The sequence below is a fragment of the Strongylocentrotus purpuratus genome, unplaced genomic scaffold, assembly GCF_000002235.5.
Source record: "Strongylocentrotus purpuratus isolate Spur 01 unplaced genomic scaffold, Spur_5.0 spur5_scaffold_1, whole genome shotgun sequence".
NCBI classification, from domain to species: Eukaryota; Metazoa; Echinodermata; class Echinoidea; order Camarodonta; family Strongylocentrotidae; genus Strongylocentrotus; species Strongylocentrotus purpuratus.
In genome coordinates, this window is record NW_022145594.1 from 45,995,627 (window position 1) to 46,013,620 (window position 17,994).

The following is a 17,994-nucleotide window of genomic DNA, read 5'->3' on the forward strand; positions in this document are numbered from 1 at the left end:
GGGGGGGGGGCAGTCTAGAAATCTCTGACAACATAAAAGTAAGCAACAGAAGGGGACACACTTACCTAAATTATATTTCATATTTCTTTACATTTCTTATTTCTGTGTTTGACTGATTAGTTTTGGTGTGTGTGTGGGGGGGGGGCAGATATTCTCCCATGTACCCCAGGGCCCCGTCTTACAAAGAGTAATGATTGATCCAAATCAATCGAAAGTTCGCTGTCTCCCATTCTCTGATGTACATAATATTTGCAAATGATATCAATCGCAAATGTTTTGTAAGACGACGCCCAGGACTTCGTCAATGTTGATTTATTCAACATAATAATTATATCGTCTTCTTACTAGTTGAGGTAAATTGTATAGGTCTGTATTTCGGTTCGCCACAATTTGCGGTTCCATGCAGTTTACATGCATGCAAGTCATATAGTTATATCTACAGAAATTATTCACGACACAATCTTTTTTTTTTCCTTATCTCATAAACACGATAGACATAATCGCAAAGACTTCCGAAAAATCAACTTATTTCAGACGATTTTACCGAGAAGTGCGAATTAATTTTGCAATGATGTCTACCGAACATAATTTCTATGGTATATATAAAAGGGTTTTGAAAATGCCCTTAACTTGATTTCTCGAAAGTCTTTCCGATCAAGAACCCAATAATAATATTGGGTTCTTGTAGTATCGCTCATAATAATCTGTCAGACTTGAAACTCCTGGCGCTCCCGATTAAATATTACCCTAGCTTTAGCTTGGCTGCCATTACGGCGCTCAAGCATTTCAAGGAATTAATTCCTGCCAGGTATTTTACATCACCTGGGTTGAGTGTGGCAAAATGTACATCAATGTAGTGTATGATTGCGATGCATGTTATAGGGCTGCATGACGGATTAAATGTCATGAACTCACAAAATGGTCTGAATTTTGTAAACTACGTAAGCAGGCTCTCATTATGACAATTGACGAAGCGAGGATAATTTGATGACGAACTCCTTTCATTCAAAATGCAGATTTTTACTTCTTTTTATCACAAATCGAGATGAACAGATGCATATGGATGGTAGAAAATGATTCAGCTAACGTAATGACGCACGCCCAAAGGAACAGATAAAAACAGGAAGAATTGCTGTCACTATAACGACAAACAACAGTACTATTTGCGTGCATGTCGTTAAAATGTCTAAAGCATGTGTTTTGTCTATATGCCTTTAACCGGCATGACAATTATATTTAGGTTTTCATAAGTTTCAGTATTTTGATTTAATGTTTGACCTTGAGAAACAAGGTACTTAATCCAAAGAATTTGCATTTAAAAAAAAAATGAAGAATCATCAACCAGGCGTTCATTTTTCAAAAGTTAGATGAAATTTCAACACCGCGGTTCAAGGGTTTAATGATCCCTTTTGTATGTTGACTTATTCAAATTCAAATTTCATTTAGGCCTATGTTCATTTATGTGTACAGTGCCCCTCTTAATAAGATTTGCTTCTGAGTGGTCCTTTCAATGTATTTTTAATGTATTCTTTTTGTAATTATCATGTTTTTAATGTTTAAAAACAAAATTGAAATTGAAATTAATTGAAATGAATATATACATTGGGATTTGGAAATGCAAATAACTTTAGAAATATCATACAGGTGCTTCGACTAATAAGGACGATATAAAATATTGTCAGAGTTCTTACTCAATACTAGAGAAGATCATGATACAGTTGTATATTGAGACGCTAAAGGGGCGTTACCTATTTGTTAACGAAACATAAAGCCCTTCTTGTTCTCAGAGACTATGGCGTAGCGCACGTGAGTCCACCATCTGTGGGGGCGCTGGAACGAATGTGGCAGTGGTCATTGTCGAAAAGGGGAGGATGCAGGCCGTTGATCAGGTATATTATTTTCCTTTTTTTTCTCTCATCCTTCCTTTCACATTCTCTCCTTCTCGTTTCTTCTTTCTTTTACATTTTTCACCACACGATTGAGGGGGGGGGGGGGTGCCCCCGTGTCATGTGTATCTACGCCACAGCTCAGAGAGACAATGTAGGAGCAGACGACAAGTCGTTATGATGTCTGCCGTCACAGTAATGGCTGCCATTTTGACAGCTAGACGATGGGTGTATGACATGTGTATGAGTAATCAACATGTAACACTGTCATGTCAAGGGCTAAATCAAGGATTGCCTGTTGGTGCTCGGTGTTCATTCTCTTGCATTGCTCGCTTTATTTATTTTATTTTTTAACGTGATCCCAGTTACTTTCGAGAAAAAAAAAATCAACGTTAGGCCGAGAGACTTGGTGAAAAGTAATGTCTCACTAATGAGCCCTAAAATATCGACTTGGTTTCGAATCCAGGGCCTTCCTGTTACGAAACCACTGCTTTATACCGCTGAGCCATCAAACAAATGCTTTTGAAAGAGAGACATGCATCAGCCTCTTGTTCGCAGACCAATGATAATACATCAGACTACTTTGAACATGATCATAGGGGGAAGTTATTTTGGCGGGCTCAGATAACATAAATTCCACCTGCCTTGGTGAGTAAAGGATATGTGATCGATACTGCCAGCGCTCCAGCAAAAGGACGCCGGTTCCTGGACTGTGTTATTGTCTGTTGGTTTAGACAGGTGGGATGGAAGGGAGGGAAAGACTAACCATGGACCTACTACTGTGGAATAACGAAGGGAGGGTGAGGGAGGGAGGGAGGGAGGGAGGAGGAGGAGGTCGAGAGGACAGAAGGAGACAAAGTGAGGGAGACAGAGTGTGTGTGTGTGTGTGTGAGAGAGAGAGAGAGAGAGAGAGAGAGAGAGAGAGAGAGAGAGAGAGAGGGAGATGAGACAGAGAGGGGCAGAGTGACACAGACAGATATAATTATAGACGGACAGGAGAGAGAGAGGTATAGAGAGACAAACAGACAGAGACAGACAGACAGAGAAGATAACACTGATGGCAGATAGAATGATAGAAATGGGAAGAGAGGCATGGAGATGGTGAAGAAAGAGATATGAAAGACGAAGAGCAACGAATTCCTTACATACACACCAAAACAGAAAAAGGAAGTAGATTTTTATGAAGTATCATTATTTTAGGGGGGAGGGGAAGCTTTTGTTTGTTTTACCTGACTGCTTAGAAAGCATTGTGTATGCTTGTAATTAAGCAACCAAAAAACCGACGGCTTTAAGTCCTCTCCGAAGGACTTAATCATGAGGAGTAATGCCTTACCAAAGGGCACAGCGCATGACTTGGATTCAAACCCGGGACCTCCCGGTTTCTTTGACCTGATAGAAGAAAAACAAATTATCTTATATTTGCAAAATGCGTATCAAAATTTCCGTCTGTCAATTCGCTTTTCATTATTTTTCTTTCTAAATGCCATTCTTCTTTTGAAGGTCACCTTCACTCTCACTCAATGTCAAAGGCTGAAATGGAAATATAATTCAATCTTCCTTTATGCAACATTCGTACAGACAGCCCAGGGAGGCGAATGCAACGACATTATTAAATTACGCGTACATCTGGAAAACTCGAAATAAAGGAGAGAGAGAGAGGTAAGTGCAGAAAATAATAATATTTTGATCGGGGAAAGGGTTGGGGAGAACTGGGAAAGAGGGGAAGGATGTGTTGCATGTGATATAAACGTTTGAAGTCGTGTCCATGTTCATGTGGTTGGCGTTTCCGACAGGGGCTATTCGGATGCAGCCCCCAGCCGCCCCCGGAAAATAATTAGCCATTATGATAGTTGAAACAACAGGCCTCCTTCCCATCCCCATTTTCCTCATTCTACACCGCCCCCCCCCCCCCTCGTCTCAAAAGGACCCAAAATGGATTCACTTTTGGAGTAGAAGAAGGGCAACTTCACTTTGCACACATTAACATTTTGCATTATGTCTACAATTTGATCGCCCCCCCCCCCGCCCCACACACACATATAATGACAAAGCTGGCTACACTAATACTACCACTCCCTTCCCCCATAGATGAACTCTCTTTCAGTATTTTACACAAATCTATATTCAAACGGTATAGGAAATATCCGTTCATACACTAGGCCTATTTGATTCAAATCCTTGGCACAAGCTTTCGACCCATTTTGAAACGGATGTAATCAGTTTTGCTTTCTCTTCCTTCCCCCGTTCATGCCAATTATTATTCATTATACCACATAGCGTGTGACAGAGACTTATGTTAAACATTTTCATAATCTCGTTAAATGTTGTCATTGATAGTGAGTGTATTAAAGCGAAGGCGGATCAAGGCTTGTATGAGATGAAAAGGGGGTGGGGGGGGGGGGATGTTTTGAAAACCGCGAGAGTCCAAGGTACCTGGGCAGTGTGTTCTATAGGTCAACATTTTTCAAACATGATTTTTCTCCTTTTTTTGGAGGGGGGGGGGGGGTTGAGAGTTTAGGGCTCGCTCTAGTTTTATCGCCAGGGTCAAAATTTGGAATCCGGTTATGAGAGGGAAACGATTGCGGAGCGATTGTTGTCGAATTTGTTCAATTTATCGAGGGGGGGGGGGGGGGGGGTGAGGGGAGTCGTGAGACCATTTTTTTAAAGTTAACCTGACTTTGGTCAACAACAAAAACATGAATGGAAAATCTCCTTGGTTATACGACACATGCTCCTGCGACAATTGCTCCTTGCAAATAACATGATTACAAACTTCAATCCTGGAGCTTACACTATACCTAACTCTAACCCTAACCCTATAACATAAAACCCACTCGCAACCCTTACCATAACCTTTGGCGAATTTAAAGGCAGGCTTTACTACTTCAGCTAGAAGATATTAGACCACCCAGCGAGCCAGCGAGGTCACTGTGACAGGTGGCTATCTCATTAACTCAGCTCTCATTTAACATAAGAAAAAGAGGATCATGGGGACCAACAGGCACCGATTGGGGAAGTTTTCTATATAGAGGGAGCAAGTAGCTACAAGTAGGACAGTGTGCCTTTAAGAGAGGGCCATTTGCGAGTATTAAACTGGAGAAAATGTCAGGTGATCACAGGTGGTACGATGGTTGTTCCAATTCATTCAATGTTTGTCATTCAAACATTGATTATAGCCACATCAGCATTAATTCCATCCTTATGTTGATTTCCCGGTTTAGACGGAATTGAAACTTCCAGAAGAGGTCAGCTGAACTTTTTGACACTAATTATTATCATCTTATATATTATATCCAACCAGGACTATAGGCTCCTCAAGTGTGTTATTTGAATGCCCACATAATTATTTTCTGGTCTGTTTTTGTATGCGTATTCAATATTTTATTTTGAATCTCCCTTATACTCTCATTTAATTCTCTCTTAATTTTATGTTGTGACCCATATCCGATGAATAGTCGCTCTTCCTCTGTACCCCATCTGCCTCTCCCTCTCTCTCTCTCTCTCTCTCTCTCTCTCTCTTTCTTCTTCTTCTTCTTGTGTCTCTCTCTGTCTCTGTCTCTCTATTTATAATAAATATGTACATAATTATATTTATATCTTTCTCTCTCTCTCTCTCTCTCTCATGCAGTATTGTAGACTGTACCCCCTTTCTCTCTCTGCTCTCTCTGCTCTCTCTCTCTCTCTCTCTCTCTCTCTAAATAACATAGATAATATTATCTCTTTTTCTCTTTCCCTCATTCTCACGCAATACTCATCTGACTCTCCAAAACAAACAAACAAACAGACAACGAAATAAAACAAAATTAATAAGCAAAAAAGACAAACGAACAGACAAACAAACTAGATAAAAAACAGAAGCAAACCACATCAAACCACTGCGTTTTTTATTCTTGGATTTACAACCCGTAAATCCTTATAACTGTCCGTGGTAAAAAAAAGGCGGTATTTTGTTATTACGTAATGAAACGTTATACACAGTAATATAATGAATGGACTTATGGGAAAGGAAACGTCACCAAATAGCATGCCGATCAAAACAGACAGAAGAAGAAGACATAGTATAGAAGCCATATTAATTCCCAATGATTAGCTGCTATTGACAATTAAATAAATTCATTTCTTCTGATTTATCTCTCGATGCAAATTATGCAGGTCAACACGGCTAACAGTTACATCATAGATAGATTTGTTAGGTAAAATTCGCCATACTTACATATTGTATTAGAGTATAATTACTCCTTGGTCAAACAATGCTGATATGTTATTCATTTTTTAATGGAACTCACATAAAATCATTGTAAACACGTGATCAATTAAATGTAATTTGAAATTGGCTTTATAATATTGTAAGCCTTATCAACCGCTATCAAAACCGCTATCCTGACTCGATATTTTTGCTCATTTTGGTATTTGTCTTTGAAAACATTCGTCTATAAAGAAGGCGGATTAAAATGTGTAAAAAACAATACATGAAAGAAATCGGGTACTTGTATATAAAGTGTTCTTTTCTGAAAGCAAGGCATAACGTTTAATCACAATGTACCAATCCCTATACTTGATTTTTTAATTGAATTTATTTCCACAAAACATAAAAGTGTACAAGATTATACAAAAAGGTCATGTACAATCAGATGAAGTGTAGGGATAACAAAAGTATAATCTAGGTTATCCCATTAAACAATAATCAAAGCAAATAGGTACACAAAGTAAAAGAATTACAGAATTGAAATTGAAATTAAGTTAAAAATGACATGACTCTTACGCACTAATCATTAAACACTTATAATTATTATTGACTACAGTGCGACTGACTTTTCGTTAATTTGATCACGGACCTACTAATTGTGATTGACTCATGTCAACAGGCTTTGGGTGCCCCTCACTTTTATTACGTAATGATTTAGAGCAACTTTGCTTCAAGGTCACAAAGCACTCAAAGATAAACCATCTTGAGATAGTGTCATAACATACAATATGGCATTACTCGACAGGCAAATGGATGGCTTTGCCAACGGCGCTCCGCAGTCACAGATAACATGGGTTCATGAACGTGTACAAATAAAATACATGTTTGCTCTTAGCGACCCCTATACAAGGACAATTCGCTCTTTTCAATTGCTTCGTGGGTTGTTGAATGGACGAGTTTGAATGGTGGGGGCTGGGTCCAATATATATTTATCCGCTGTTGTAGAAAAACATGGTATTGTTGTAAATGTTTGCTAAATCCAGATCCCTGTGTTTGTTATGGTGGGGGTATGGTGGTAAAATATGTAGTTATGACCTGAAGACTTATATTATGAAGGCTTGAAGCTGTACTAAGCGGCCTCACTAACTATATTCCCTCTTCTCGCTGGTGTTCAACGCGGCTCTTTTTCTATTTTCATCTCGGGGAAGAAAAAAAATGATGACAGGCAAATTGAAAGGGTGAGCTGGGTTTTTGAAGAGAGGGGAGCGCTTTACATGTTCATTGAAGCATAAGGGTAGAGGCTCATCCAGGCGTGATTCTGAAAGGGATAGAGGCGAGTGGGTGCGGGAAAGCTTGCCAGCACCTCCCCGTATATACACACCGAGCTTCGCTAATACTATTGAAATGAATTAGCGCGGAAACGCACCGTTCGTGTTTTTCTGATATTCTCCAAAAGCCTTGAGAGACACAGGACTAAAGGCGAGAACAGTTTTCATGCAAGCCATACCCTCGTAGAGAAACTGGGAGAAATATGTTTCTATATTCATAACCGGCTTGATGCCTCACCATCAGTTATCTTCTTTAATTCGTTTGAATAACACGGAACATCAACCGCCCGTTGATTTGACTGCGTTCGCTATCTCCCGTACGGTTCGCCCGCTCTCTGTACGGCCCTTCTTTCTTACATGACTCCGTATCAAATTACACCCAGCGTGTATTGCGATTGGTAGATAGTTTCGGACGGACCGGGAAAGCAAGAACGGTTAATCAACACCTTTGAATATGCTGGAAAAACTTGTGAGTAGCAGCGCTTTGGCACTGCTTTCTTCTTCTATCACCTCAGCGGTCCTCCTCTCCTCAACTTTCATGCTTTTCGCCGCCTATATGCTCCGAAACCAGAGACCCACGGTGAAAGAGAGCGAGGGTAAATCCGCGGGGGATATCGGGAAATGGTCGCTGTTAACCCGGGGGCTTGCCCGGTGGAGGGAGCGGCTGCCGCCTGGTCCTCAGGCATGGCCGCTTTTGGGCGATTTACCAACATTAGTGAAAATGGGGAAGGAACATGGGGCAGGGGCGCTGACAGAACTAGCCCGGACTTACGGGGGCATTTATATGATTAGATTGGGTTGGCCAGGCCCCAGGATGATTGTGATAAGTGATGGAGATTTACTCCGGGAAGCATTGATTAAACAAGCTAATATCTTCTCCGATAGGAAAGTCAATGGATTAATATCAGTCTCGTTCCCCGTTGAAGGTAAGTGAAAAGTAAACAATCTCTGACATTATCATCCATTTATTTTGTGAAGTATACTCTGTTTTGTGTTTTTGCAATATTGCGCATCCTGTCACTTACATGTACTTCCATGCAAAGCTACATTCAAATACTTTTAAAAAGAAAACGGCTGTACCTAATCTGCACATGCAGAAGATGAAATCTTCACTAACAGATTCGTATAATAATGACCCTATGACAGAATAAATCATTATTTACCCTAAAATAAGGAACGTCTATATACAAAGTGAAATGCCAGTTACAAAGAAGGTATATTTTTGTATACAGGGACATGTGTGTATTACTGTTAAAGAAACTGCACCTCAACAATACGACAATACACCTGACGGTGGCCTGTACTGCTACTGAAGAAGAAGAAGAAGCAACGTCAAAGTTAGAATATCAGGGCGTAATAATTATACCATAGGAATATTTACCCATTTTAAAAGCAAAACAAACAGAAACATTATTATCATCCGATGTATGAATCGTAATTATGTAAAAAGAAAGGAAATTGATATTGTTTACTTGATTCACAAATACGACGATTTTCAATAAATGGATTCGCGAGATGTTTCTATATATTATGAGGAGAAGAGTAAGGCCTAATTGAAATATGGAATTACTATCTTTTTTTGAAAACTTGCCAGAAATTATCACCATGTAGGCCTATACAAGTCAGCTGTTTGACTGAAGTACATTATACTTGAAATGTTGATATAATAGCGATGGCCCCGTGTTGGGATGATGTTTTCACCAAACTCCCCCACGTATACAGCATGCTGGGATATTGACGAGTAGTCTATCAAGTGTTATGTTTATGAACATAAAAACGAAATATGAAATAACCCTGCAGTAATCATGCTGGGCAAATCCATTTTGAAATAACTTTCGCATATTTCTCCTGCAATGCCAGGCAACCTTATTATAGTTATGTTAAACAATTTTGGGGGATTTTTTTCTTATTTGGCCTGTAAAAGGGAGGGGCGTACACCGACTCTATCCCAAGTTGGATACGCCCCTGCATGTGAGCCTGGCGTCCATGCAGCGAATAAACGCAGCCCCATTTGGAGCAGAAATATTAAATACTCTGTCTGGAAGATAGACTATCAAAGTCTTGATATTATTATAGATCTTTATTCAAAAGCGCAGACACTTTGTTATTTAAAACTTTCACTAATTTTAGTTGAATTACATTAGTTTTTCAAATGAAATTAAGGAAAGGACACGATTTTCTGGGGGGGGGGGGTGGCTGCCCAACGACTCTTGCCTAAATATCAACTTGTAAAGTTCTCCAATTTTGAAACTATTGTAGTGACATACACGGTTGGGAGCCTACATGTACCAAGGGCAACCGTGTATGTCACTGTATATAGTTTCCAAATTGGTATTAATTTATAGCCTTTTGATGGAAATTAGTAATTAAAGTGTATTACGTAAGATATCAACATTGTAGTATTTGCACGTAGACGTCCTTGCAGCCTGAGACGACAGTTGTCCGAATCCTCGTACTTTCAGGATCATTTGAATGGGAGAAACCCCAAGCCCCTCCCTGCCTCATACACGCCTATAAAGCTATACCATGGCTAATATATTTATTTATTGATATTAATATGGGCACTGTCAACATGAACAAAACCCTTAAATTGGCTACGATATACAGGTGTATTGATGCCGACAGCTGGATAATTGCCATCCGTGCCCCTTGCTTTAAATGGCCAATTAATTGCAGTTACGTAATAAACTGATTCAAAACATAGGAGCGTAAAGCAAGGGGTAAATACCCCCCCCCCCCCCATTGGTGGAAGTATGATTAATGGCAATGACATAATTACTTGGCTTAAAATAATTACAAGATATTTTGGAGCTACTAAACACGCGTGTTGTTGTTGTTTCAACTCGAGGTATAAACATTGATTATTAACGATTCATTACAGTATGTTGAAGTATTAATGTCAGCCCAAATCATCTCGTCTTCTTCATCATGCCGTCATGACATGAATACGGGCTAAGGCGTTACTGGCTACAATTTCGTCCACCACGTTCCCACAAGCCAAGGCACATATTAATATCAAGAAAAAGAAACGAAAAGTTTCTCCAGTATTGTATTCCTTAATTGTTGTAAATGATTATAATTGATTAGTAATATTTTCTCGGAAACAGAAGTCAGAAGTAAAGTTGATTTGAATTGAATTTCTATTTTGGACATTTTATTTACCGTCTGCTGTAGCTTTAATCTCCTCTAAATTATAATATGGGAACATGATAAATTGATAATGTTATACCATTCTCTTAATCTGTAGCTTTATACGTTAGCAATTGACTTCATGAAGTTGAAGTTCATGTACATGCATAATTCCCAATACAAATTGTGGTTGAATAAATTGAATAAATAGGAGTATACCCGTGCCGAATATGGTTCCCATAATACATGTATAAGGTTCAAAATGATTCAGCTATCATAATACTACCTGTGCATGTTCGACCTATAAAATACGATACAATAGATCTCCTTCCCGTCAAGGTCATGTGTATTTACATTGTACATGCTCCTCGCACGCAAGGTTGCTTCGAAAAGAACATACCGTGAAGGTGTATTTCCGCAAAATAATAATTTACAAAATTAATGCAGAAGAATAAGTTTAGTCGACTAAAACAAAAAAATGAAGAGTAAATATTGGTTATCTCGTGCACTAATCTTGTTCTCTTTCATTGCTCTCTCTCTCCCTCTCTCTCTTCCTATCTTCATCTCTCTTTCTATCTTTCTATCTATCTCTCTTTCTATTTTTCTCTCTCCATCTTTCTCTCTCTCTCTCATTTACCCCCTCTCATTATTATTTTCTTTCTTTCCTTTTCTCTTCCTTCACTTCTCTTAATATCCTCCCCCTCTCTCTCTCTCTCTCTCCCTCTCTCCCTCTCTCTCTATATATATTCATACATTTCTTCCCGCTCTATACACTCACATCTCTCCCTTTCTCCCTCGCTCTCTTTCATGGTTTCTTTGTCAATATTCTTGGTCAATAGCTAGTATTGTTCAGAGACAATCAATGATTTATTTTGGCTTTCATCCCACTTCACTGTTTCTTTTTATGTCTAGCCTTGACTTCCTACTCCAATGAACATTGGTGTAATGTAATAATAGGGGCAGAAACGTGACGAAAGAGAGAGCATTATTTTGACGCCTTGATGGTTAATTGGTTAGTACATGTATTATACATGTAATTATTGCATTAACATGTTGTGACATGTGTGTATAACAAATAATGTTAGGTGATCGAGCATTATTTTGCTTGTGCAGCCCCAAAACTCCGGAATAACTTGCCATTTGAAATCAGGAAATCACCATCTGTGATTATCTCTAAATCAAAACTGAAAACACATCTTTTCAATTAACTGTAAATCTAAGCATATCAGGAGCTCTCCATATATGAACAACATAAAAATCAGTTAGCTAGACATCAATAAAAGACAGAATTTCTCTTTTAGTTTTAGATCGTGTGAAGATAATATTTCACCAGACAAAAATCTACGTAATATAATGCATTCCCGAACCAGTAATGTGCTTAATACCACCGAGTCACCGACCAGCATGTATGCAAAGTAGAATACTAATAATTGACGTTTTGGTTTCAGACACAATATATGCGATCATATTTCTTTGATCACTTTTCTTCTCAGTTATTATAATAATAATTGTATACCATATCATGCCATTCCAACTCGCATGTAATAGAATCACTAATACCTGACACCCGTATGTATGCATAATATGGTGAATAACGACTACTTTATGATACACGTGCACAATGACCCAACCCCTCCCCTTTCCCGTATATAAATAAAGAATATAAAGTCTGCAACTCATAAGAAAGACATCTTCCTTTCCTCTTTTCTTATCAGTTATAGTTGAGATCACATTTGACCATACTTTACAATCCAAATATTTATTTATAGAAACCAGTAATACCTGAGACCCACATGAATGCATACTGCATAGCATACAAAGTAAAGACAACATAGTTACTATGATAATTATGTGATTAACATAGTTACTATGATAATTACGTGATTGACATGAGGTATGACGCTTTGAAACATTCGCCCATTTTCTAATTTCTAATTTCCTTTCCACTTTTCTTCTCGATTATTATCGATAAAACATTAACGACATCTTACACACTATATCATATTACCAATCCAACTCGTGGGAATAGAAACTACTAATACCACGTACCCGTATGTATGTAAAGCATGGAACATATGACATTTAAATAGATGATTGGCGTATCGTCCTAGCCCATGACCCACGCAGCCATTTTTCTTCTCGATTAAAGATAATGATAACATCTTATTCAATACACACCACAACTCGATAGTTATCATGTTACCATTTCAACTCGTGGGAATAGAAACTACTAATACCACATACCCGTATGTATGTAAAGCATGGAACCAGGTCATGGAACATTATATGACATTAAAATACATGATTGACGTTACGCTTTAGCCCATGACACACGCAGCCACTTTTCTTCTCGATTAAAGATAATGATAAAACATTTACATCATCTTACACAATACACACTATATCTCTATAACTAAAATATACCATTTCAACTCGTGGAAATAGAAACTACTTATACCACAGACCCGTATGTACATTGTATGTAAAGCATGGAACATTATATGACATTGAAATACATGATTGACGTAACGCTTTAGCCCATGACACACGCAGTCATATTGCATGATCAACCCCCAATATCAAGCCTCAATATCAAGGCTATATGACTCGGTGGGAGTGCTCTGAAGGAGAATGTCATCTCTCTATAATGTGGGGAGCATCGTGGACTTGGGGATTCCAAGGCAAATCTTGTTTTTATGATATCGAAAGGATTTTCATTACGGGGGTAACCGGCTTGTCCCGCCGAAAGCAGTCCCCCGCGAGGGAAAATCGTCCCCCTAACGGAGACAGTCCCAACCCCCTCCCCCGCCAGACGATGAATATAGGAATAACCAGGGATATTAGAGAGCGAAACAGACTAGTCATTCTAGTGAATTGCTGGTACATCCAAAAGGCAAATTTTATGTATCATAATTATGAGCCCGTTTTTTTTAAAGATTAATTGATAATAATGATAATGATAATGAATGAATGAATAATAACAGGAACACTAGTAGTTGTAGAGGTTGTGTTAGTAGAATTATGATGATGATAATTATAGAAATAATCATGAATAAACGTTTATATTATGATACTGGTTGTATTAAACAAAACTCCCTTTTTCATGAATTCGTAATCTTCTCAAAAGGAAAATAAAATTATGTATTAAAGGCACAAAATAATGCGACAAAATAATGGCAGGTTTCGGGATACTTCGCCCTTTTCTTTAATCTTGATCAAACATTTTAATATAATTGATAAATGTGTATACTATACATCGCAGCATTATTATTGAAGGATAATTAACGAAATAGTTTGACGTTGTTTATGAGTGCCTGTATCGTACTTTCGTTGGGTCGAGGTCTACCCAATGTATTGTCTATGTCTGGCAGACTGCCTTGTTAACGATAATATTTTGAAGGTCAATTGCTCTATTCTATATCTATAATACACTTGATAGATCCCGGAGCGGTGATTTAGTTGTGACCATCAAGGTCGTCTCTTCTTCGTTACTTTCATGTCTGAATAATTATAATAAAGTATAGCATCGTGATTAACACTGTATAGTATACACATTTATATTTAATTATATTAAAATGTTTGATAAAGATTAAAGATAAAGATTAAAGAAAAAGGTGAAGTAGCCCGAAACTTGCCATTTGTCGCATTATTTTGTGCCTTTCAGTTGAAGTTCAACTAGACTAGAATTAACAAGTTAAGAATAAAGAGGAGGCGCGATAGCTCAGTTGGTAGAGCAGTGGTCTCATTATCCGGTGATGACCCGGGTTCAAAACCAAGTCGATGCACTAGTGCCCTTTGGTAAGGCATTAATCCTCATTACCAGGTCCCTCGGAGAGGACCTAAAGCCGTCAACCGTCTGGTTGCTTACTAACAAGCATTTATGCTTTTTCATAGCAGTCAGGTTAAATAACCACCAGTCCACCACCATTTATTTCTTGTTGCATACTTACCACTACAATATCTATCTGTTTAATTTGTTATTTCAAAAATAAACTTTCGTATATGATTAGGTATCTGACCAGAGTATGTCAAATTCTTGTTTGAAGTTGAAATTTTGAATTGAAAGTTTGTTTGTTAACACATTTACTTCAAAGATGATTAAGAATTTTCGGTTCATACAAGCTAAAAAGTCGTTTACATTCTGTTTCATATTATATAGTGTTATTTCATTGATAAAGAATATACTGATATGGATAAATAATGAAATATCTCGTCGGCTATGGGCTAGAAGGGCATTACGTTACTTACATATTACATGGAGTTACGCCCTTCTGGCCCCCGAAGGTCTATATTAAGTTCAAGTTCAATTTATCCACATATTTGCTTAGTGTATAGAAATGCAGTTGGCGCGTATGTTCAGGCGATTGTTATACAGGGATCCATTTTGGTGGCGTCGCGAAGATCAACTGGAGGACAATATTTTCGGAGTCATGTGATATAGCGTATCGTCTGTTCACGGGACCTCCCATTCATTTTGAGTAGACCCAATAAAGCCTTGATCCATCTCTCTTCTCTCTCTCCCTCTCTCTCTCTCTCTCTCTCTCTCTAGTTCTCTCTCTCTCTCACCCACACTCTCTCTCCTCTCTACTCTCTCTCTCCTCTCTCTGTATATCTCCCTCTCTCTTTCTCCCCCTCCCTCCTTTCCTCTCTGTATCTCTATCTCTTTCTTACACATGCACGCTCAGTACACATACACACACTTTCCCTCCCACCTCTCTCTCTCTCTCTCTCTCTCTCTCTCTCTCTCTCTCTCTCTATCTCTTTCTTACACATGCACGCTCAGTACACATACACACACTTTCCCTCCCACCTCTCTCTCTCTCTCTCTCTCTCTCTCTCTCTCTCTCTCTCCCTATCTCTGCCTTCCCGTCTCCCTGTTTTAGTATGCATCATGACATGCTTTTATCTCCATATCTCCCTCCCTGTATGATTGAATGCAAATATATATACCAAATATATGTATGTACATATATAATTATATAAGAACTTAAATAGAGAAAATAATAATGTCACATATAGAAAGAGAGAAGGGATGAGCGTGGGGTAGCTATATAGATGTTTGTATATGCGCTTTGAAAAGAAGATAAAATGCTCATCCTTTACAAATTATTTACAAGCATTTATGCATTCTTAGCAGTCAGGTAAAATAACCACCACCATAAACCATAAATCACACCAAACCAAACCAAACGATAAATGGTATAACAAACGTACAAATTAATCATTATTATAGTATATATATATATATATATATATATATATATATCAAAATATATTTATCTATCGCACGCACATCACAGTCATCTCCCTTTCTATGCTATTTATTGTTTTCTCTATTCCCTTTTTTCAGTTCTTACAGCACAGTTTTAATTTTTGAATTCATATTTTTGAGAATCTAAATAAAAAATCTTCATATATAATCTGTCTATTCCAAGATGACGAAGATTTACTTTTTTCTATGAAGTGCACACAATTATGTTAGTTGCAATTGTATCGTATCAAATCGAAATTATGTCACGTACATAAAAAAAAATGAGTGCAGGCATGTGGTAGATATATACCTCGAACTGCATTGTCTACTTTAGCCATATTATATTATCATAATCATATAAGTTAAAACTGAATATGGCGAATATATTCATTACTGAATGAACGCCATTAAACTATTGCCAACAACAACAACAACATATAAGTTTATATGAACTGAAATAACCTTCGCTACAGACACAGAATAGATGTTTTATTCTCTTTATGTCCTGAAGATAATTTGGTTTTCTTTTGGTCTTAATACGATAAGCGACTCTGTGAATTATTTTATATTCGACTAAAAGATGTATTGACGCTTCTTTCTAGCACTTATCGCTTTCTAAGGATGGGTATTTCATCTTCCTTTTGAATGGATGGCCATTTTATCTTCTTTTCAAATCGCAGACAAAAACCATTATACTCCACATTCCTTCTCCGTTTCGAGGGAATTGTATTTAAGTCAGAGGAAGGTTGGTTCCCTTTTTATTCTCTTTCTTTGTCACTTATCTGAGTATCTCTTTCTTTGGCTTGATACCTTTTTATTAAATTTATTCTGAGTCCTAAAAATAAACCAGGTGCACGAGTAGAGAGTGCAAACATTTCTGCGTACACTGACTCGGTTTTTGTTGCATGATCATATTGTATTGATGCTGTGCATTTTAAAAAGCAATATAAAAACTTTACAATTCTTAAATAGGCAGCGCATTGAGAGGTTCCAATCAATGTTTTTGATCAAAATGCCAAATTATCAACCTTTTCATAAGTTCTCAATTCTCACCCACGTATATTGTTTTAAGAGGTAGTAGATACTATTAGAACAACGTAGCTAGAAAAGAAAAACATTATTGTTGCCTATTTGAAAAACAACATGTGACCAACAATATTTAGCCCTAAAAGTAAACGCTATCGTAAAATATATAGAAAAACAGTTGTGTGTAGACACATGGGTCTGCTCACTTGTTTATACTGGGACGTTATCCAGGGATCATACATAAATGATTAGATCATCAGCTATTATTATGCCCGCCATTTTGTCTGTCTGCTCGTCTACTGTTCCTTTGTCTATACGTGTGTTTGTATTTTGGGCCTCTGTCTTTCCGTCTTTCTTTCTGACTTTCTATTTACCTTGTCGGTCTGTCTGTTTGTGTGAATGGCTGTCTGCTTGGTTTCATTAAACAGTTTAACAGTCTACCTGACCGATTCTCCAACCCCTCTCACTATAACCACCCCCCTCTCTCTCTCTCTCTCTCTCTCTCTCTCTCTCTCTCTCTCTCTCAACCTATGCTTATCTCATTACATCCCTCTTTAAGGTAATCCTTAAATTACCTCTGGCCGATTTCCTAACTTTCCTCCACCGCCTCCACGTATTGTCCATCGCCATAATCTCATCTTAATACATAATATATTCCCGACAGTTAGTTATTGACTGCGCTGTAAAGCCCACTTTTCTAACCAGACGTATTTAAAGAGAAGGTTGAGTTCCGAGGAGAGGTGAACAATAAGTTGTGAGTGTTATCATTCTTATTATGCAAGTGTGGAAGAACATCAGAGAAAAAATGTTCCCTGAAAAGCATGGCTCTGCAAATGCCTTCAATTTCTGAATATGTCTTGTAACAGCTTAACATTGTGGGCCTCATTTGTATTCCCATTTTTACATCTGTCTGTGCACAGTGCTTGTTACTTTACCTAGACTGGGCCAAATTTCATATCATGTTGATGATTCCAGAATCCAGAACCTTGCAGTACACATCAATACTTATATGCCACATTATCTACCCTTTCTGATCGATTTCACATCGCTTCTTTCACAATGCAATCGCATTTAATGACCAGAACTCAACTTTATCTTTAAGTCTAACGTTGTCTTCTAAATACCCGTTCAATAAATCCCGAATGGCTCTTCCATTGTGTGAACTGAGTTAATAGCTGATCGATATTT

The 17,994-nt window shown here is 37.9% G+C and overlaps 1 protein-coding gene across 1 annotated transcript in view; it reads left to right on the forward strand.

Annotated features, from left to right (window-relative positions):
* The first annotated feature begins 7,235 nt into the window (after positions 1–7,235).
* LOC115921161 (cytochrome P450 2U1-like) overlaps positions 7,236–17,994 on the forward strand; it is a 37,612-nt gene continuing 26,853 nt past the window's right edge. Inside the window, exon 1 of the mRNA XM_030978337.1 lies at positions 7,236–8,326. Within this exon, the coding sequence (XP_030834197.1) occupies positions 7,855–8,326 (472 nt within the window). The 5' untranslated portion in view covers positions 7,236–7,854. The remainder of the gene's footprint in view (positions 8,327–17,994) is intronic.